At 41.7% G+C, this 22382-nt stretch overlaps 1 protein-coding gene across 3 annotated transcripts in view; it reads left to right on the top strand.

Annotated features, from left to right (window-relative positions):
- Positions 1-11338: 11338 nt before the first annotated feature.
- LOC132911331 (homeotic protein distal-less) overlaps positions 11339-22382 on the top strand; it is a 98032-nt gene continuing 86988 nt past the window's right edge. Inside the window, exons 1-2 of one of the 3 annotated variants that reach the window (XM_060967941.1) lie at positions 11339-13070; positions 21849-22090. In XM_060967941.1, coding sequence (XP_060823924.1) covers positions 12587-13070; positions 21849-22090 — 726 coding nt within the window. In that variant the 5' untranslated portion in view covers positions 11339-12586. Of the gene's footprint in view, positions 13086-21848; positions 22091-22382 lie in introns of all 3 variants that reach the window. The other 2 variants (XM_060967943.1, XM_060967942.1) reach the window with 2 other exon arrangements.

Genomic DNA, 22382 nt, shown 5'->3' with positions numbered 1-22382 from the left:
TTTCCATAAATCAAGTTTCATCCAATTTAATAGCATTTACTCTCTTCCTTGGGATTTCATTTTCTGAAAATCAATCCTAGGTCAATCGATATTTGGATCTGAAATACAATCCATGGTATCTTTTCTAGAACAAATTTCATCCAAATCGACACTATCTAAGCTGAAGTAAAACTTACACACGGACCAGCAACACCCAGGATCAGCAAATGTTCGCGCCGTCGATCTCGTGATCTCAGCGCAACGATACCAGTTCGAAACCAGGGATGAACAAGGGCAACACGTCGAGATCATGCGGCTCCACGGTGATGGCGTGACAGCCGAAGGCCGGTTAGGCAGATGCATGGCAACGAGTTGACATCGAACGCTGCGGGCTAGCGTGGCTAGAGCCACAGCTCTCTCTCTTAAACACGCACATTGCGAGAACAACCCGTGCGGTTCTCCTGGAAAAGGGAACGAACACGACGAAGAGACTAGAGACTCGGTCGTGCGCGAGCGCGTGCACGCACGGGCTTAGGCACGCACACGACCTGATTGTTGGCCAGTTTTCCGTGTTGTTGTTGCTTGTTCGTATACGCTCAGGGAGCGTGCACTTCTCCACCATGACACATGGAATAGTAATGAAGGACAGAGATACACGAGGCGGGTTCTTCCTCGGCGACGAAGGGAGCCGAGCCAACGGTTCGGAGAGTCGTCACGCGAGAACGCGGCCAGCTGACGTTCTCTCTCGGTACACTCTCCCTTGGAGCCTTCTCTTTTCCTCGCGCGCGCCCTTTTTCCGCCCTTCATTGTCTTCCCGCTTTTGTACGCGACCATGGAACCACCCTCCTCCCATCTCACGGAGTCGAGAAAATGGATCATATCCAAAGTTTCAACAATTTTTCGCAAATTATTCCAATTCTTTTTACTTGATTTTATTGTTTGGCAATACGAGGCTGATAAATTTGTAATTAATTCACGGTTATTCTAACACAAAGTTTTACGGTTACAAAGCCACCCCCTTTCCTGGATTCAGGGAAGCGGACGATATCGAAGATTCAAACAATTTCTTTAAATTATTCCAATTTATTTCGCTTGACTTTACTGATTGATAATATGGACTTGATTCTATTGATAAATTTGTAAGTTGATTTTTCATGACTATGCTGCTGATTCACAACCGCAAGCCATCCCCTTTCTTTATCGGTTCAGGGAAATAGACGATATTGAAAATTTAAACAATTTTTCGCAAATTATCCAAGTCTTTCTGCTTGAGTATCGATTGGCAGGATAGTAGCAAAGAATAGAGACGTTAATATGTTTAATTAATTTATACTTTATGGCTTCAAAGAAATGAGTGCTATAAAACGTTGAACAACTTTACATAAATTATTCCAGATCCTTTGTTCCATTATCGATATTTGGGACGGTAGAGCAGGATAGGAACGCTAATACATTAGTTTATGATCATATTGAATTTAGCAAAGGTAGAACGTAAAATGCACTTGTAACGGAATAGTTTCACTTGATTTTTGTGCTCATAAAGCCATCCTTCCTTCACCGGATATAAAGTACCTTATTTAAATTTTCTTACTAATTACTCTAGTGAGTAAAATTATCTAGTCCTAAAATAAATAATAAATAATCTATATAAATAAAAATAAATAAAAAACAAAATAAATGATCTAGTCCTAAAATTTCTCTATCTGGTTATTTATGGTATTCTCTACCTGGTCTGTAATTGAATTTATAAATAATTTACAATGTACGAGCTAAGTACATTTTGAAAAACTACAATAAATCATATTACAAAGAAACACTATTTTTTCAGGTTAATTTTAGAATGTCACTTCCTCTACGGAAGGGCCGTTAGATTGAGAAAGACGATCTCCACTGTCACTCATCCAGCTTAGCCAAGATCGTCCCTGTAATTATACTGGCCCGTTTCCTACTCTGTCTCCTACCCTTCCATTCCATTTGTTCTTTTTTCCTTGAGTCTTGCCTTCGATACCGCTGCGTTATTTTATTTTTCTCCTTTTTTCCTCTTCTTCTTCCAGATACGTGGAAAAAGGAGAGAATAAACGGCGATCCTCGAGGTGGTTGGTGAATGGACGGTAGAAACAAAAGGATGCCGCGTTTCATCGGCTACGTCAGAGAAAGTGACGATCGCCTAGAATGGGGATGAAGGAACGCCACCATAAAGGGTGTGGTTCGTTCCTCACCGCCAAGAACATCCTTTCAATGAGAGGTTACTGGTGCCGGCGGATGTTGCTTCTTTTTCCTCGATCGAATCTAACGTGGGAAATGTCGGTTAATCTCCAATCGGATCGATTTTCTAGGCCGATCATTAAAAACCTGTATAGCGAGGTGAACGAGAAACATTCAATTTAGGATTCGTCCTTCGCTTTTCTGCGTCGGCCTGATGACGTTACTCATCAGATTCTACATTATTTTAATCTCAAGATGTTTATCGACATGTTGTAAATTGCAAATTATTCCGCAAATTCGAGCTTGTTAAATAATTTTCTTCCAATAAATCCCTCGAATGTATAACATTCTTATATTTTCTATAAATAAAGTAGAATATATATATATTCATCCATCAACTGACGCGTTTTTTATAGTTTCCACAAGCTCAATGAATCTTCATTCTCATCGACATTCTCGTCACAAGTGCGCCATTCATTTCTCCAAGACGAATCCACGTTTTCATCCCTTCCCTTGGCTAACACCCCTCCACGAGCTCGTTATTTCCTCCCCCTTTCCTCTCCTCTCAGTAGACTCACCCAAACATCCCTTTGTTCCATCCCCTTTCTGATTCCGCAAATCTGCAAGCAGCTCTTTAACCCCGAGCCACCGTGGAAATGAATTTCAATCGACGGGTTTTGAGTTCATTCGCGTGACGACTGTTCGGTTCATCGAATATCGACGAAACGATTCGTTCGACACCGACGTTTGAGTTCACCCTACGGCGTGCGTGCTCCTTAAAAGCGCGGTATTTTTTGTATTTCTCGCCCCGAGATCCACAAAGCTGCGTACACCTCGTCGAGTTAAACGAAACTGAAATTCTAATGAGCCGGATGTTCCAGCGATCTGGTGCACCTGATCTATAATTTCATACCCGCATACGTCTGTACGCCTGCATGCACCAGGTAGCCGCGTTCGGGAAAAAATAATACACACGCGCACGAACGTGTGTGTAAATATTTTTCTGTGCGATTCGAAGTAGGATAAACTTGTTTTAACGAGAGATTGTGCTGTGAGATAGATTTGGTTTGTCGATGTTTCAGATAGTTTTATAAGTGGCACTGTGCAAGTGAGAATTCTCCGGTCGTCTAACCGAGGATCGAGCGGTTTGGAGCACCGACTGCGAGCGAAGAGCGACTTACTTAGATGAATTATGAAATATAGACGAATACAGATGAATTACGGATGAGAGACAGTACATTTTGAAAAATTTGTACCGTGCCTTAACTTGGGGTAGAAAATTTGTTAAATAGTAGACAGAAATAAGAATGACGTATAGTGGTGTAAAAGACACTGCATGTGTATGCATTCCAAAATAGAAGGAATTTGTTTCATAGGGATCTTATGAGATAGATTCTTATAAGATAGGTTCGATAGCGTGTTATTTGAATGGAGAAAAGAGTTTTTCAGTGGTTTAATAAATTTCAACGATAGTTTCATAAGCGAGGAACGGTGTTTGATGTGTCTGGAAGGTGGGGGTGGGACATGGTCCGTGGCTAAATATAGGAAACGATTTTGGACGGGGTAATACCGCGTAGAATACGGTCAAACGCAATGTTTGCGGGCAACGCCCACCCATACTCGTCCGGGTTTTTACTGCCTGGCAGTAAAGAACGAAAATTATGATCGGAGCTTGTCACTGCTTCGGGCGTCGAGGAGTGCTCCAAGATCTGCCATCGGATGGAAGTTTGCTCGTACCCTTGTAATCGCGATTGTAGAAAGATCTTGTTCTGAGACGAGACTAGAGAATTTGGAAATTTTTCAAATTTATTTATGCATTCGAGTAAAAGATGTTAAAGATTCTTACAATATATCTATATTCATTTAATTTCTGATTCTTCCATTTTTAGTTATTAACCTAATTTTTCTTCTTTCTTCATTGTATTTTACGATTTGAAACCAGTCCAATTTTTTTTTTTTTTTTTTTTCGAAACTGCAGAACAATTTTTTTCCATTCCTTTAAGATAGTTTTTGTTCACTCGAGTTCTTAAACTCATTAAAACTTCATTTTCTTTAATATCCTATAATTAGTATCCTTGATACTTAATTTTGTTCACGAATTTTTTGTGATGTCAAAATCTCATTTTCTCTTTACTTGATAACTTTAATGTGTTAATTAAACTATCGTATCACTGTTGGTTAGCCTTCGAAATATTAGATAGCGAGAATGCTGGTCGCAAAGTATAAAAAAATTGCTTCCCTGAAATTCCTGAGATTATTATTCCTGATCATCCTTTTAGGATTAATACATTATCTTCTATATCATACTTACTACTAACGTAGCAATAATAAGGGGATGATTTCACCTGGTTAATTCGACGACGTCTAAAGATACGCTATAAAATTTGTTTTTGCACGATCGGGGGACAGGATCGTTGTATCATCGGCAGGAATGGAAATGAGAAGGAATGGAAAAGTGGCGATCGCGGAAACTGCGAAAGTAGAGGCAAGAGAAAGTTCTCGTTTTGCGAGATGCGAGCGCAATTACACCGGGGCGATAAAAGTGTTACTTCGCGCTGTAATTTAGAAATATTTTTACGTCGTTTTGATTTGGCCGGGGAAACGAGAACCGTGAGTAGAATAAAACCGCCACTTCGCCGTGTAATTTTCGTGCACGAGTTTCCACGCCGCCACTGTTTATATTCTACTTTCCACTCGGAGAACGGCTCTGTGCTTCTCTGTTTTCCCCTCTCGTAGCATAGAATCGCGAAATTGGTCCATAAAAAAAGGAAGGTGTGTTAAGAAATCGCTGAATGGAGCATCGTCTATCTAGCCGTCGATTTTTTTCGCTCCATCCCTCGGTCGTTCCATTTAAGCAAGTAGAAATTTTGAAACGTTTCACGCGGAAATTCGTCGAAGCATTCAGATACCTTTCTCTCCACTGAAACTTGGAATTGAAATTAAAAGCGTGGAAAATTCCTCGAATGAAAGATTTTAAAGATCTTCATGTTCGACTTTATTCATGTACTTCAATGTAGTTTCAAGTTCTGCCAACGTTTTCTTGCACGATAATTTACTAATTGTAATAGCATTAATCGATTGAGAGATGATACATTCGAAGTTGTAGATTTGATTTGTACAAACGGTTCTTGTAATCTTACAATTTTACGCCGAATGTAACAATTAATTATCGCAGCTTGTAATTTGTAGAATTCTTGTAAAACTACGCTATTGCTTCGTTTTCGCATTGAGAACCAAACATTTCAAAGACAAAATTTTCTAAATAAATCTGCCTGATTATTCACCATAATCAACATACTTTTCACCATCACGAATCTTCGTCCCTCTTATTGATAATCATTGAAACATCTCACATGAAAATTTATCGTAGAAAATCCTTTCACTCTACTTAAACAAATAAGAATCTACAAATTCACCGAACGAAACTGCACCTGACTTACCATATTCGACTTTGCCCAAACATTTCAACATTGTACGACAACCAGCAATTCTAAGGTTCACCGATATATTCGAAAGAGAAGCAACAAGGCGTGCTGATTACGTCTGCCCAATTATCCGTCGATTCTTACCATCGCTGGATCCTTTTAAAGTAGAAAGTTTCGGTTGGAGAATCTATCGGCTTTAGGAAAGTTGCGCGGTGGCTCGTCACAGTCGGAGGCAGTGAACGCTGAAGCAGGAACGTCGACACGGGTCCTCTCGTCGCCTAATTGAATGGCATTTTATTTAGCACAGTTCCCCGCACTCTGGATAGCCGCCATTTACCTCAATTACGTAATTCACCGTACACAAGCGACCGCGCAGCTACCCACCATGGGTATTGCATGGTGATGGCCATGCCGAACCATGATAGTGTGTGATGGTTCGTTGTGTTGTTGGTATTGGTGTTGGTGGTGTTGGTGGTGGTGGTCAACTGATGACACGTGTTTGCGCTACCGCCGCCGTGCAATTAGCCCCCCAATGTAATTTCGCGCTGTAAGAGCGTGCCACGCTCTTTTGGCCTAGTACCGTACCTGAGGGCGCATCGGTACCCCTGCATTACCAAGAGGGAAGTGATTTTCTTCGGGAGACGTAGAAAAATTCGATTTTAAGTACTCCACCGCCGGCACTTCGATGGTTATTTTTGCATCCGGTTATAACCATCGATGGGTGAAACGGATCCTTTAAACGAACACTGGTTATCCTCGAGCCTTTGACCTACTGGTTAAAAATCCTCCTCCAACGTCGTTTACTCTCTTTTGCTTGAATCGGAAAGAACGGTTGAGAGTTTGAGAGTGGTCATTTTCGGCGAACCTTGGAATTGGAAAATTTTTTATTTTTTATTTTATTTTGGTTATTTTACAATTTGTCCTTGCGGACAAAAATTTGGTAAAGTGTTATATCTTGTTGGTGAGGAAAAAAAATATAAATAAAAAAATAATATAGCATGTGGGCGGCTACCCCCTGCGGGGTGCCAGCTTCGTTTTTTCTAAGTTATATCTTTTATGAGGTCTATTGGGTGTTTCCTTTTTAGTCTTCTTGCGATGTTTGTTGTGTTGCACGTTTCAGCTGCCAACTGGTTCGGGTGTGTTTCTATTCTTGTTCTGTATCTTGTTGCGAATCTGGTAATCTCCTCCTTGACCGTTGGTATTCCGAGGTCTTTCCTTATGTCCTCGTTTCTAACGTACCACGGGGTGAATTGGAAAATGTTCTTAATAAATATCAAGCTTCACGAATACATGGAAAATTATTAAAATTATAATTACATACTAGAGCTGGGACTACGCATTTATCCTTTATGAACTGTTCTTTTATCTCCTTTTAATTGGTTATTAAAGGCAGTATGTGTATTATTAAAGTCAACGGGTAGTTGCCATTCTGATGTAGTACGATCTTGCGACAGTTGTTTTAGTTTTCTTCGATTCCGCGATTTGTTCACGTGCAGAGTTTCTTCGAATTATTTTCAAGATGAATTTGAACTTGCGGATTTCCAATAAATGAAAATAATATCTTTCTTTACTAAGAGCTTTATATTCGTACGTTCTCTGTGAGCTTTTTAAGCGAGGTGAAAAATATCCAATTTCCACCACCCTCCAAGTATTCGTTCTTCTTACTGCATTATCGTCGTACAATTTACACGGCGCTGTTTACGCGGAAATTAGTTCTTCCATAGTTTTCTATCTCGATAGGTTATTGTGTAATTAATCTCACGTCGTGCAGGCAATCGCATCAAGAATAAATATTCGTGTAATTGAAGCATCGAGTAGGTGTGCGCCGCTGGAACGTGATGCAATGTTAATGAACGGGATATTATCCGGCAACTAGTATCATTGCAGACGATACACGCTGTATAGTCGGTAATTGTGCCCAGCGATGCTGATTAGGTGTAATTATCATTCGATCGAAGAAATGTCCTCGCGTTAGCTGTCATGGCGGTATTACCTATCAAATACTCTATTTTATTTTTCCTCCCGATTCAAATTCCTTCTTTCTCCTTCTTTCATCCCTATAATATCAGTATAGGTGCACATAATGATGACATATACTTTTTTTTTTTTTATTTTATTTTGGTTATTTTACAATTTGTCCTTGCGGACATTTGGTAAAGTGTTATATCTTGTTGGTGAAGAAAAAAAAATATAAATAAAAAATAATATAGCACGTGGGCGGCTACCCCCAGCGGGGTGCCAGCTTCGTTTTTTCTAAGTTATATCTTTTATGAGGTCTATTGGGTGTTTCCTTTTTAGTCTTCTATCCCTATAATGTCAGTATAGGTGCACATAATGTTGATATATACTTTTTTTTTTTTATTTTATTTTGGTTATTTTACAATTTGTCCTTGCGGACATTTGGTAAAGTGTTATATCTTGTTGGTGAAGAAAAAAAAAATATAAATAAAAAATAATATAGCATGTGGGCGGCTACCCCCAGCGGGGTGCCAGCTTCGTTTTTTCTAAGTTATATCTTTTATGAGGTCTATCGGGTGTTTCCTTTTTAGTCTTCTTGCGATGTTTCTTGTGTTGCACGTTTCAGCTGCCAGCTGGTTCGGGTGTGTTTCTATTCCTGTTCTGTATCTTGTTGCGATATATACTTGTGCATAATTAAAATTATGATCAGTCGAATACATGGTCGGGTAAGTTTACCCAAGAGTTATTTATGGTTAAAGCTTATGTAGCAAACAATGGTTTACTGGAAACGCGAGGATGGAAAAAATTGCCGACGGGGGCGGATGAAAAAAATAACGTCAATTCTGGGAAGACGATTAGGAACGATCAGATAAGGGACTGGTTGGCGTGGAACGTGTCGTTTCCCAGCCGCTCCAAGACTTTCCACTTAATTAGACGTTTGCTGTCGTCCTGATTTTGTCAGCTTTAATCCTGCCCCGTAACGGCGGCCAATAACGCGCATCCCAGACACAATCACCTAACACTGTGGTCGTTCGCTAGATATTTCAAGACGACACGAACACGTTTGATAAGATATCGAGATTCGAGTGATAAAACGTGACCTCGTGATTTATGGTAGTATTTTTGATGCGTGAAAAGGTTGCGAAATACGGCAAAACCTTGATTGTTCAAACAGTAAAACATTGATCGAATGAGATGCATCAAATGCAATCACTTTGTTTTCATACGAGAAACAATCATTCGTTCTAGACCATTTTAGAAATATTAATATCAAACTTTTGAGCAAAAATGTGGGCTATTTTATAATAACATTTTCGAATAAGAATAAGAAAATCTGTTACGTTTCTGCTATTTTTTTTTTTTTTATTTTATTTTGGTTATTTTACAATTTGTCCTTGCGGACATTTGGTAAAGTGTTATATCTTGTTGGTGAAGAAAACGAATATAAATAAAAAATAATATAGCATGTGGGCGGCTACCCCAGCGGGGTGCCACCTTCGTTTTTTCTAAGTTATATCTTTTATGAGGTCTATTGGGTGTTTTCTTTTTAGTTTTCTATCCCTATAATGTCAGTATAGGTGCACATAATGATGATATATACTTTTTTTTTTTTTATTTTATTTTGGTTATTTTACAATTTGTCCTTGCGGACATTTGGTAAAGTGTTATATCTTGTTGGTGACGAAAGAAAAATATAAATAAAAAATAATATAGCATGTGGGCAGCTACCCCCAGCAGGGTGCCACCTTCGTTTTTTTCTAAGTTATATCTTTTGTCTGCTATTGTTTTCCAATCCTTGTTACAAGAAATCATTTCCAAATTTACCACTGTTGAACGTTTTAGTTAATCGATGTTCGGTAGCCAAAGTTCTATCGTATCAACCCTCTGATCAATTTCGACAAAACTCGTGTCGATTCTCCAATATGGTCGCGAAATTGCAGGTGAAAGAAGATTATTCGCATACTAATTAATTGCGCGGACAGAAGAAGGAGACAAAGGTTGTTCGTGGGCGAACAACCACGCTTCGGATTATCCAGGAATGGGATCTGATCCTTTTCCGCGCCTTCACCTGTCTACCGTGCTGCATTCGCGCAGATACGATCAGCAAAAAGACCAAGCGCGTTACGAAATTTCCTCACTGGCTGAATTTTTTCTACACCGCGTCCGTGCTACCAGCTCCTGTATAGCCAACGAGAAATTGTTCCGATAAAAAATTCTATTACCTATAATGCGACCACCGCAGCTAGATTAGCATCTTTCGGAGAAAATTTAGGTCACACGGCTCGACGCGTTGTTCCCGTGCCTTTTCTTCTGCCTGTACGTTCTAACTCTAAAATTTTGTGAAATTAAAAAGAAATATCAGACGAGCGAAAAAATTATTTTGGCAGGATCGGACGATTTTTTAGAATATCATTCTGGGTCTTTTTTTTTTTTTTTTTTATAACGTTTATTGTCCAAGAAGATGAGTATTACATGTGTATGTTATTCACAATAAACAATGAATTTCGGTTGCAGGGTGGATTAGGCAAAAGTACCGATACGCGTCGGTACGACGTAGCCATGGTCTAATATGTGTCGTGGGTTTTCGGTTTTTGCGTTTATTTTTTTGTTTTTCTGGGTTTAAGTCGCATTGGTGCGTGATTTTTGTGTATTCTTGTGTGTGTTGTATTTTGTCCTGAAACTTGGCCGCAAAACAGGACTCTATCATTCTGGGTCTGCCACGTACAGGATGACTATCCGCGGAAACTTCGTGCGTGTGTGACCTTAACGAAAAATTACAGCGTCGAATGTGTTGTTCGGTGGAAGGCTTCGCTCGAAAAATGGAACCGAGTAATTAGCAATCGAGTTGCGTGTACAGGAGAATGGAAAAACGTGTCGTCCTAGGTATTCCACCTCCGTCGCCGGTCCACTCCTTTCGTGGTGGGCTAATGGGCGGGGCCAAGGACGTCTGTTGCCAAACTGTCACGTTGACGTCGGACTGTTTCTTGTCGCATCTTCGGGCGTTTTTAACCTCAAAAGCCATAGAATCCTAAGAAAACGATCTACATGATGCGAAATGGACGACATCGTGTGTTCTAATTTTTCTCGCGAATATCAGTAACAAATTACTTCGAGAAGCCAAATCGTATCATTTTCGAATTATTCTACGATAGATAGCGCCACAGTCGCGAAAGAACAGTCTTCACCGGATACTGCGATTGGAAGCAGCGAAACAGAAACTACGTCCGATCTTTGGGCAAGGGAAATTCACTCGCGTCCCAGATGTCAGCGTCACCCTCAACCCTCGATTCCCATCGAATTGTTGGTAGATAGGGGAACGGGGAGTCTCTGGTCGGTGGCGGCGGGCCGAAACTCGGCGCTCCATGCATACAAGCGTGGCTGGTCGAGCGTGGTCTCTGGCTTTCTTTACCGGAGCTATACCCCCGACAGAGTCTGTCAGGAGTAGTGGCAGCGTGGTACGCGCACTACGAACGAAGGGTGCCCGGACAGGTAGAGAAAACACCTCCACGAGCGAAGGTGCCCCCAGGGTGTCGGTAAACCGTGGGCATGGCTCGGTTCCGTCAACTCCTATACGGACACCATAATGGCCTCTGTAGAGCCAACCGATCGCCACGACGTCACAGTCACAAAGTGGGGGAATGGTGGAGCGGCGAATCGCGTGGCGCGCTAACGGCCAACGTGGGCGTGGCCTTGAGTGGCGCCACCGCGGCGACTTTCGGAAACCGTGCGCCGGGCTCCGGGGAGAGGCTTCGGCTTCATTATGTATCATTATACCGGTCCGCGCCGCGCGGTGTGCACTGCAGTTACTGGGCCAGGCGCGCGTGTGTGATTTTCTCTCTTCTTCGTCGGTCGTCGTCGTCTCCTTCTTCTTCTTACTTACTTACGGTGATCGGCAAATCGTCGTGACTGTTTTCTCTCGTCGACAAGCACGTCGGCCGAGCCACGATGCTCATCGGCGTCGAATAATCACGGCATACGCGCGTGTGGAAAAAGCACTTGCTGGTTGCCGCTGAACGAGAGCGAGCGTGCGCGCGCGCGCACGCCTCTGTGTCATCGGCCACGTACAATTAAATCACGCAGTTCGCGCGAGTGTACTGTCACGCTAGGACCACAGTTTCCACCGGCAGATTACCGCATCTCCGTCGGACAAGCTACACCAAATTCCCAAAGCGTGCGATATCGCAAGTGTGGCATTTCCGCCCGGTGGTGCACGGTCGCAACGTGATTAACAGTGACGATTGTTGGAACAGTGATCGAGAACGCGAAGCGCCCGCCCCGTCGCAGTGCAAAGAACGATTACCCCGATGGCCAGTTTATTCGATCACGGACAACGTTGCCGTAGATCGAGCTGACCCGTACGAAACTACCTGTGTATGACTTTGGTGCATCTTGTCGAATATACGATCCTTGAAATTGGATTCGGTTCCGTGAAGGCTACGCGGGTGAAGTGCTCAGTGATCTAACTGTAACCCAGACTACTTGGCGGAGAATACAAAACTAGTGGATTGGTGTACACGTGAGAGAAACAATGAACTAGATCTAGTGACAATTTGAACATCATACTGCAGTTGGTTCTAAAGTGAAGAGATCACGTAAAACAGCTCCCTTGAAGGATCATCATCGATCATCGCCTCATAAGTCTATCGAATATTCAACACCGATAAAGGCATTCAAATCATCCGCAGTCTGAAAGGAAGTAAACGAGGAATATGCAAAGGTCGCCTGTTTATGGGGAATTAACATCGTACCCATAAGCGATCGATTAATCAATAGTGAGCAGTCGTGAAAGGTGAAACAGAGGCCGCAAGATTCGGGCCCCGTACGGCGTTCGCGCGACGGCGGCGGCGACGACGTCGTCGGCGAGTTTGTCCGCGAGAACCGTAGGCTGTGGCGGCGGCATCGACGTCGCGACTAAGGTGGAGCGTCCGGGCAGCACGACGACGCTCAACTTCACGGACCTGGGGAGCCCATTCGGGGCGGGCGACCCCTGTCCGTCTAGTACCCCGACCCCGAATAGTATGTCGGGAGGCGGTGGACCGTCTGGAGGCGGCGGTGGTGGCGGTGGCGGTGGTGCAGGTGCCGGAGGCGGTGGTTCCGACATGGAACAGCATCTTCATCACACGGGATTGGGCTCGGTGACACCTGGACCACCTGGTGGAAACGGTGGCGATAGTACAACGTCGAGCACGCCTGTCTCACAAAGTGGAAAATCGGCATTTATCGAGTTACAACACAACAATCTGTACAATCCCGCCAGTCTACGTGGTGGTTATCCCGGAGGACACAATGTGCCTGGTGCTCATCAATTCCCGCATCAAGTCGGCGCGCTAAGTCATCAAACGTCCGGACCAGGTAGCGGGAACCAACAACACGCGGATGCAGGATTCCCCAGTCCTAGGTCCGCGCTAGCCGGATATCCGTTCGCGCCCATGCACCAGCACAACGCCTACGGATATCACCTGGGATCGTACGCGCCCCAGTGCCCCTCACCGCCCAAGGACGGTGAGTACCCTAACTGTATGTATTCGCAGCCTTTTTTATTCCTACTGTTAGAATAAAAATAGTTTACCTGATTCTGTGCTCTCCGTTCCTTGGAAATCGGCTCAGATCGATGGCGAAGAAAGGCAATGCTTCTACATTGACAATTCTTTTCTCTAGTCCTGTTTCCAGTTGATCTTAAAAGTTACCAAACTAGTTGATGTTAAAGTTTAAAGTTTGTATGGGAGGAATTTTCCTTCGGTAGTTACTTGGAGCGGAGAGCTGTTGGAAGGTTCACAGCGGAGCTTATTGTACTATTTTCTAATAACCATACTGTCGAATTACTCTGGATATAGTTGAAATCCATAAATTCGCTGTGAGTCTTTCAAAGTAGCAATTAGCATAGATTAGAGCACGAAGTTTCCTAAATAATGGAATGTTCTCATAAATCATATCAACTAGAAACACCCTGAAGAATCGTTATGAGACGTATAATTACTATATTCGATTGTGATACTTTTTCTGATAACGATACTTTTAAATTTCCCAAGAGTCGGACGTCTGATCCCGGCGGTGGAATTCTACTGGAAACGCATTACACTCGTAACATATTTCAACGGAATACTCGTTACAATTCCACGCATAATTCGTCGATAAGTACATAGAAGCGATGTTGCGATATTTTTAACGCAAATTGGTAGTTCCTATTGGTATTAAATGCTAAAACGTTTCACATGTGGCAGGTCAGATCGTTGGAAATACATTATGGTTGCGCGTTCGCGTGGCGATCGGACGCCAAGTGAAAATCGTAAACTTCTTTCGTTGATTTCGCATCTGGCAAGGTAGGCGCTCGACGAAAAAAGAAACGAAAACGGAAGAGAGAATCTAGAGTAGCAGGTAGTGGTTCGGTCGACGGCCTGGCCAGGCACAATAATGCCGAGAAACGGAATAAGATATACGACTAGGAAAGAGAATCCTCTTGGGATCCGAAAAAGTCCCGCAAAGCGGCTAACGAACGAAACAAAAAGCCCCCCGGCTGAATGAGAATAGTCGCGGCCTCCCTCTGTCCTCGAAAAGCGTCGCTAGATGTTCAAGCAGTCAGATACGCAACTGTTCATCGTTTCTTTCCACATTTCCCTCGCCTTCTTCTTCGTCAGTTTTTTCCTCGCCAATTTCTTTGAAGTTCACGCGAGTTTTTACTGTATATTTCAATACAGTTAACTAAATTCCGATATATGCAATTGTGCATCATGCAATCATGCGACTAGGTTTTCTTCATCTTGTCCTCTTTTTCTAGTTTATATTCACATATTAGCTAACGCCAAGCAATTAGATATATAAAGCTGCTTGTTATTTCGCTAAACATCTTTGCGTTTCTCATCTTTGTCTTTTTGTCTGATAAGCTTTTACTTCCGTAAAACTGCAATTTCTTTCTCCCATAAATCATCTTCGCTGTGTAAAAAATTCACAGAAATTTTTATTCGATATGTAAATGCAGGCAATTGAAATACAAACAGTTAGATACACGTACATATTTTCGTCTTCTTATGTATGAAATTATTCATACATCAATGTGTTCAGAAGAAAGAAACACTCGCTAAATGTTTCTAATACCCTCGATCAACAATTACAAAGTCCTTTGTGGTCGATTATTTTTAAATTCACACAATTGTAAAACTATCTAGCCAGGTGCGACAGTCTCCGAATTGCAAAATTAGAGTACTCGGAATATTCTCAATCAGCAACTGCAAAATTCCATCAGCTTCTTTGAAATCTTCTAAATTTCGTTATATATAAAGGGAAACTTTCTATGTATTTCTCACTGTGCGCCGTTGAAGAAAAGTCAGCATCGATTCCCCGCTAAGTGAACTTGTCGTTACAACGATTGAAAAGAAATGATCAGCACGATGCGTCATTTTTAGAATTATCGCTCGAAATACCAGCGGTATATCGTATCGCTTTTCTGATGAAGCTGTCAACCGCGAATCGACAAACACGAGCGACGATATCGTCGCTGCCGTCGATAGAAACGTGCAATATTTAGTTCCTTAGACGCGACGGTATTCCCGACACGGAAGACACTCGATAAAATCCTAAATTAATTGAAGAGGAATTTACACGAGTTTTTCCTTTTCTACGGGAACTCGCTATAGGCTTCTGTCTTTTCTGAAGGGGACAATCGGCAACCTCCCCTGCGAACCCTATCTATCTCGTAAATTAATAATGACCGGTGGTTCTTCTTCCTTTCCACCTGTCTTTTACCGCCGCGAACGTGCACGTTCCAACGTTTCTGCATTATGAAAACCACGAGAGGTTCTCGCCTGTGTGGAACCACCCCTTCCGTAATTCGAAGCACTGGGATATCGGTTATAGGTAATCTTGAATCGGTGAGTTTGTCGAAAATTGCTAGGAGAGTAGGAAAAAAAAATAGATAAATATGGATAGAAAGGAAACGGTGAATCCCTCCGATGGTGAAGCATATGAAAAAAAGGGTTCGTCCCTCGAGATATTCGCACGTTACACGATACGTTTACCCATCGTTGCATAGAAGAATCCAGTAAAAGGGCCGAGGGCTCTGACTCTCGGTAATTTCTTCTCCCTTCTTTCCTTTCCTCTCGATTTCGAAAATTGCAAATACTTGACCATCGATGGGAAGGAAGAAACGAACGTATTTTCCGAGGGTCCGTGATCGGTAATGGGCAAATGTTCTGCGATGCGTTCTTTCGAATGGGTTCCACGATTCCACGGAATCGTTCAGATTATAGGTCATTTTCTCTCATTAGGATGACAATTTCTTCGTGCTCGGTTTTCATAAACCATTAGAACGGACCCCAGCAGGATACAACTATGACGAGTTCGCGTAAGAACCGGATTAGCGTGGTAGAAAATTCTGCTCGAGGAGAGAGTTCGTCGTTGTGTTTCCGACGAATGGCGACAAATCGCGATTGCCGTGTCGTAACGTTATGTCTGCCTCCATTAACAGCGTTCTCAGAGAGTGGTTACGATAATGTAGAATTGATCTATCGAACGATAGCCACGTGTTGCTACGTCGATTATTGATCGCTCCGCCGATCCTCGTAGATCACTCGGTCATCGTAATGCCTTTTTTTTTTTTTCTCTCTTAAACGTTTTCCATTTTCTTCTTCGTTCTTATTATTGTCTTTTACGATTAAAGAAAGTTACACGCGTTCTTCCGCGTGGTAACGCGCGATTTGTCGTAATTGTACAGCGATAATTGGTTAATTCGAACATATCGTGTGCCGATCGTTTGCGATTAATCATTACGCGAAGCTCGTTTACACGTGTGACAAATTGCGACGAAAGAATTTGCCCGTTGCTCTTTGCTGCTCGTAATCCTCTGTGAATCAGGCACGGAGCCTGATGAAAGCGATTGAATTAATTAAATAATAAATATCGTTTTAGAATCGCGATCGCGAGTTAATTACAAAGGAGCACGCTATTGTTTGCACATCCTCCTCGGGCTCTGGCCACCTGCCGCGTGTCGTTCCTTTCAACTACCTTTCTGGCAAAATACTTGACACCTTCAATTTAATACCCTTGTCAAATATGCTTAGAAGAAGAAGAAATATATAAAATATTTGAATATCATTAAATCAACTTTATGCTACGAGTCACGTGTAACGTTTCGTAATTCACATTTAACCGAGGAGTCCTGTTTTGCGGCCAAGTTTCAGGACAAAATACAACACACACAAGAATACACAAAAATCACGCACCAATGCGACTTAAACCCAAAAAACAAAAAAATAAACGCAAAAACCAAAAATCCACGACACATATTAGACCATGGCTACGTCGTACCGACGCGTATCGGTACTTTTGCCTAAACACACTATACTCAAATTCATTGTTTATTGTGAATCTCAAAAATGTACAAAAAATCAAATATTGGCTAAATAAACTATTTAAAAAAAAAAAAAGTAATTCACATTTAATAAGTTATTTTTAAAAGCTGTTCGTAGTTTAGCTGCATTTATATATTTCCATACGCAATGAAAATATAAAATCTATCTATGTCTGTTCTAAAATTGATCTTAATCTTTAATTCAACTACCGACATCGTGGATTATTCTCTTTTAACTTCTGACAATGCATAAACTACATTCACTAGCGTCGCAGTTTTTCTTTTAATGTATTCCGGCTATATGTAGTAATATCAATTTTCAAGAAATACTTTTACAACACTAAGTTCCTAACTCCTTGTACCGCTATCTTCTTTCGTTAATCATAATTGTTAACATTTCAATGTTATTTTATATTCCTTTCGATCTTCTTTCCCCAATTCCATTCCACTCCCACCTTATGCGAAAACATGAAAAACACCGATCAGAAATTGGACATCAGAAGCGTGATATAACCAAGGGAGGATTAATGAAGTCGTCCGAAACTTTACTCGCTACGACTTGTCAGAACCAAGAGAGTACGAAAGAAGGGACGATCTCGTATCGTGTACCACCGTACCGATCTCATACTCGACAATACGCAAACAGTGTACCGTTAGGTGGTAGCCATATATCAACGAGTATTCTCATCGGTTGCGACAAATGAACCGTCCATTAACATCGTCCCTGGCCGAGCCTTCTTCTCCGTTTGGCCCTTACCTTGTCATCGACGTTGAGCCCATCCATGTCGAGTCGCAGCGAAGCAAACGATCCCGAGAACCAGAATCCAATTAGCGTGGCTACCTTTACCGAACTCTACATTAGTCACTGGACCTGGCAGCGACCAACCACCGGTCAAATTAATCCGGAACGGCTCAAAGACAATGCGCCCTTCGGATAGAGAGTTCCGAGGTCCAGGGTGATGGATTAGGTATTAAACGGTTGTTTTCACAAGGATTAGGAACACCGGCCAGGAGCATTATTGGTTCTTCCGACAGACCTTCAAAGATAGGAATTTCAAGTTCCTCTATGGTCGATGATGGTGGCGACGATGGATTTTCTTCTTCTTCTTTTTCTCTTGTCGTAAGTTCGAAGATTTTGCACGGAAGTCGTGTTTTCTCTGGCTCAGATACATCCGTAGATATCGTGTGGCTGCCACTCAACCGGATCCTGGTTCGTCCCCTCAGCTGACAATGAGAAAAGTGGGGTTCGAATGGTCGTCACGCAAAGTGCACCGGTCGCGGCTAGCTGTTGCGATCGACGATAAACTATTCGTCTCTAACTCTGCTGTTTTTCCACTCGGACTTAACTTCGTATTCCATTGACAGGGCTAGAGCTGGACACAGAGAGACGTTGCGATTTTTTAGTGGCGATGGTGTGAGATTTGACAGATTTATTCGTCGAATAGCTGGATTGCATGGTCATGTGCATTGTGTTATTAGAAATACGAGGCTCGATACGGAGGAGTGGTTTTTTTTCTCGTGAGAGTTTTTTTGCCAGGCATGCAACGTTAGCGAACAGAAAACAATGCACATATAGCGATATAATAACGCTCATTGTCGGACATGTGATAATATGTATGAGTATTCTTATTTTTTTCATTTTTCAACGGATATTTTTATCTTCGCAGATAATTCTAAAATTGGGAATTTTTTTTCATATATGATTTTCTTTTTTTGACCTTTGTCTACAGTATCGATACTGATAATTGTTTAAGGAATACATTTTTTTATATTTTATTTCGTTCTTTCTATAGGAGTTAAGTAAAGGTTTTTTGTTGTGCTTACACAAATATTATTTTAAGTTTATCAGTGATTAGAAGTCATATATATTTTAGATTCAATGTGTTCGAGCAACATCTATCAAATTTCAAAGTCACTCTAATTATCATGGACATCGATGTACGTAAACGCAAGTTTTTTAATATTCAGCGAATTATACGTAAATCGCTAAAAATAGGAAAATTCGCACGTTACAGTCGAATATATCTAAGCATATAGTAAATACAAATATGTTGAACTGCGCGCTTCTCGATTTTTATGCATCGCAAACTCGCGCGAAATTATTGCGAATGCGCTCACTCACATATATATTTCCCTACATAATTCAACGCATTGCATTCACGCGACGAAACTCGCTCGTCTGTATCAAATCTTAGAAGCACAAACCCATCGAATTACACATCGTCGCCTGAGCGAAATCGCAACTGCGCTGCTCATCTGCATCGAGGCTTAGCACAGTTCTTTTCGATCCGTGACCAAACGATTTTTCACAGAAACTCGCGTAGAATCGTTGATCACTCGCGAAACGTTAACCTCTTGGTTCTGATGAATGGTGTATTAATTATATTTTACGGTATCGTGGCTGCTTTTATATCTGCATCGAGGATATATAGGACGATAAATTGCCTCTTCGAGAACGGTTATTCCCGGTGAAATAACAGGCAACCGCGGATCGATCGATCGCGTACACGCGAAAATCGGGAAGGGAACGCGCGCGTAAAGGAAACAGGGAACGCACGACCGCTCGCAAATGAGCCGCGCGAATTATGCTAAAGTAGTAGTTTCACCACGACCAGAGCGGTTTTCAGCGACCGCTTTGCATACACCGTCGCGCTAATGACTCCGCGAGCTCTTGCAACGCACAAGCACTCCCAAGAAAAATGTATCGTAAAACCGTGCCTCTCCTTCGTTTCCCGATTTTTCTTACGGTTTTCACTGAACTTTATGCTTTTATGCACTTCTGTGCCACGATGTTGCATCATAGGTTGTGATTATCGCGGTGATTCATTCATAATCAATGGAATGATTGGCAATGTGTTTGGTATATGCATTATAGCGTAATTCACGATGTTTGTGCTTGGACGGATACTTATGTAAATTTGTATTTTTATGAAAATTCGATATAGAAATGCATTCTATGTGGAGATTCTACTTTGAATATTTTCAATATTTTTGCATATTTCATGCATTTTGCACTGTCCATAAATGTACAAACATTGGAAATTTAACGATAAAAATGGTAATTCGTATCGGTTTCGTGTGCAGTGTCTTTGGTCTTCAGTGTGTTCTAGTTTTATGTTTCTTGGGATTTATGGATAATCGATGATGAAACAGAAATTCTTTCGAGTATCTTTAATATCGATATTTTCCCTGATTTTCAAACGAAAGGGAAAAGTATGAAAAAACTTTAGTAGATTTTTTGAGTTTATATTAAAATTGATAATAGGAAAGGAAAATAATTGCTTAGGTTCGAAAAACATACTCTTTCAAAAGCAGGTAATAAATCCATCAGAATAAAAGAAGAGCATATCTAATTCCGAAATCAGATAGAATGATAGCTTGATTACCATCATTCAAACAAAATATACTGCATTATAAATGTACCATGAACTTGCTTACCAGTAGTGGTTAACACTGTGAATTGAAAAATTGAAAATTTTAATTAATCGCAGCAAAAAGACAATTTTTCTTGGTATTTAATTAAGCTATTTACGATATTTTCCACAGAAACATAGTGCGTCCTATCAATAGCTCGTCGCTGCATGTCAAAGACATTGCATAAAAATGCGTAAAGATAACGTGACGGCTATTATTCCTTTCGAAATGACACGTTATATTCGGCGACATCATGGCTCCACTGACCTGCCACGATAAAACACCGAATAAGCATTATCGCGTTCAACCTGACATAAAATCGTGTAGGTTAATGTATTCGACGATACCGGTCACGACAGCGCAAAAACGTCTCGTTAAACGAAGGACACCGCCTTCTGGAAGAATCCTTGCCGATGGAAAGACCCCGTAACTCCTCCTAACACGCGATTGCGTATCGTAAATGTCCCGCCAAGTATGGTGTACGTACGTATATAACTTGGCAAGAAAAGATCAGGTATAGCAGGGGTTGCTTGTTAATATCTGGCATTTTACGCGTAATCAAAATCTCCGTGTCGTTCCGCGATCGATCTTGAAACTCGTTGATCCACGGGTCAGTCTTCCACGCCCTCGTTACTGGTGACACGGCCAGCAATAAATCATAAAAATCATATCGTATGTATGTATACACGCGTCGTATGAATATCCGACTGATCGCTATAGATTTCATAAAGGTAAAAGATCACGCGCGAGTAGTTAGAAATTTCGAATTACTAATTCAGAAGTTGGTAATTACAAGTTTTGTTATCAACCATGCTAACGTTCGAGAATTTTCTGCTACACCTGTTCGATGTTGATGTATGTTATACTATGCCGATTTTCATAGCATGCACATACAGACACGCGCGTATGGTGAATTTTCCAGGATGACATTTCCTTGAACGCGCCGCATTAGGTGGAAAATGACAAGGCTGGCCTGTTTGGATTTCTAAATGACTGTGTTACGTTCAAGGATTCACACCGCGCGCCGTATTACGCTACATTGTAATTAGGGTATAAACATAATGGCGCGATCGTACGTACGATAGCGTTCGCCGGGTTGGCACGATGCGTTTATTTAGTCGGTGCGTAATTATTCGATGATTAATTTATAACAATTTTTTTTAATTAATTACACTATGGTTAGCACTCCGATATTGTTCGCCACGATAGCGATCACACGTGGCAAATTACACGAGATTAATCATGATTTATCGCGGCTACCTACGCCCGAACCTTTGTCGCGATCTTCGACAAGCCTTTCATCCTTTTCTTTCAACTAATTTCTCTTTCCATTCCTTTCGTTCTTTTCTCTTCCTACAAACATCAACGAATCGCTTCGAATTTGGATCAGTTAATTAAATCGTTCTGTCGTTCTAAATGTGTCATAAATCAAGTATCCGTCGAATAGTTTTGTTTAGGTTTTCGTTAAATTTCTCTTTAGTTCGTACACAATCGGTGATGAGGATTCTGAAAGTTGATGTTAGGGTGGTGCATGTTCGCAGACCTCTCGCCATTGGGTGACAAGGGTGGCAGTCTCGTCGATGAGCTCGGCGGTGGTGGCGGCGGTTCCTTGAGGAACGGTAAAGGCAAGAAGATGAGGAAGCCAAGGACTATTTATAGTAGTCTTCAGTTGCAACAGCTTAACAGGCGGTTCCAGAGAACACAATATCTCGCGCTACCAGAAAGAGCGGAGCTCGCGGCGAGTCTTGGACTGACGCAAACCCAGGTAAGTGTTATATTTCTTTTTATTTTTTTGTCGTACCTGTTTCTTTAATTCTTCTTTCTTTTCGCGATCAATTTTCTCTCACGGAAGTACTAATACGACGTACGTTGTTCTCACGTGCAACGAAATTCACGTGCACTACATCGTCGGTGGGATGATGAACGTTGCACTCGTCACGCGAATCAACACGGGGCTTACGTTGTTCCGTGACTCTTACGCCTGGAATCCACTGCGTTTTCACGTTATCTCCCGGCAATTAAGCGCGGTTTCCATGAAAATTTCATTCGGTACGCGT

Source organism: Bombus pascuorum, chromosome 10 (assembly GCF_905332965.1).
Source record: "Bombus pascuorum chromosome 10, iyBomPasc1.1, whole genome shotgun sequence".
In the NCBI taxonomy this organism is placed as follows: Eukaryota; Metazoa; Arthropoda; class Insecta; order Hymenoptera; family Apidae; genus Bombus; species Bombus pascuorum.
The sequence above is the reverse complement of the archived record's forward strand: the minus strand, read 5'-3'. Positions and strand labels throughout refer to the sequence as shown.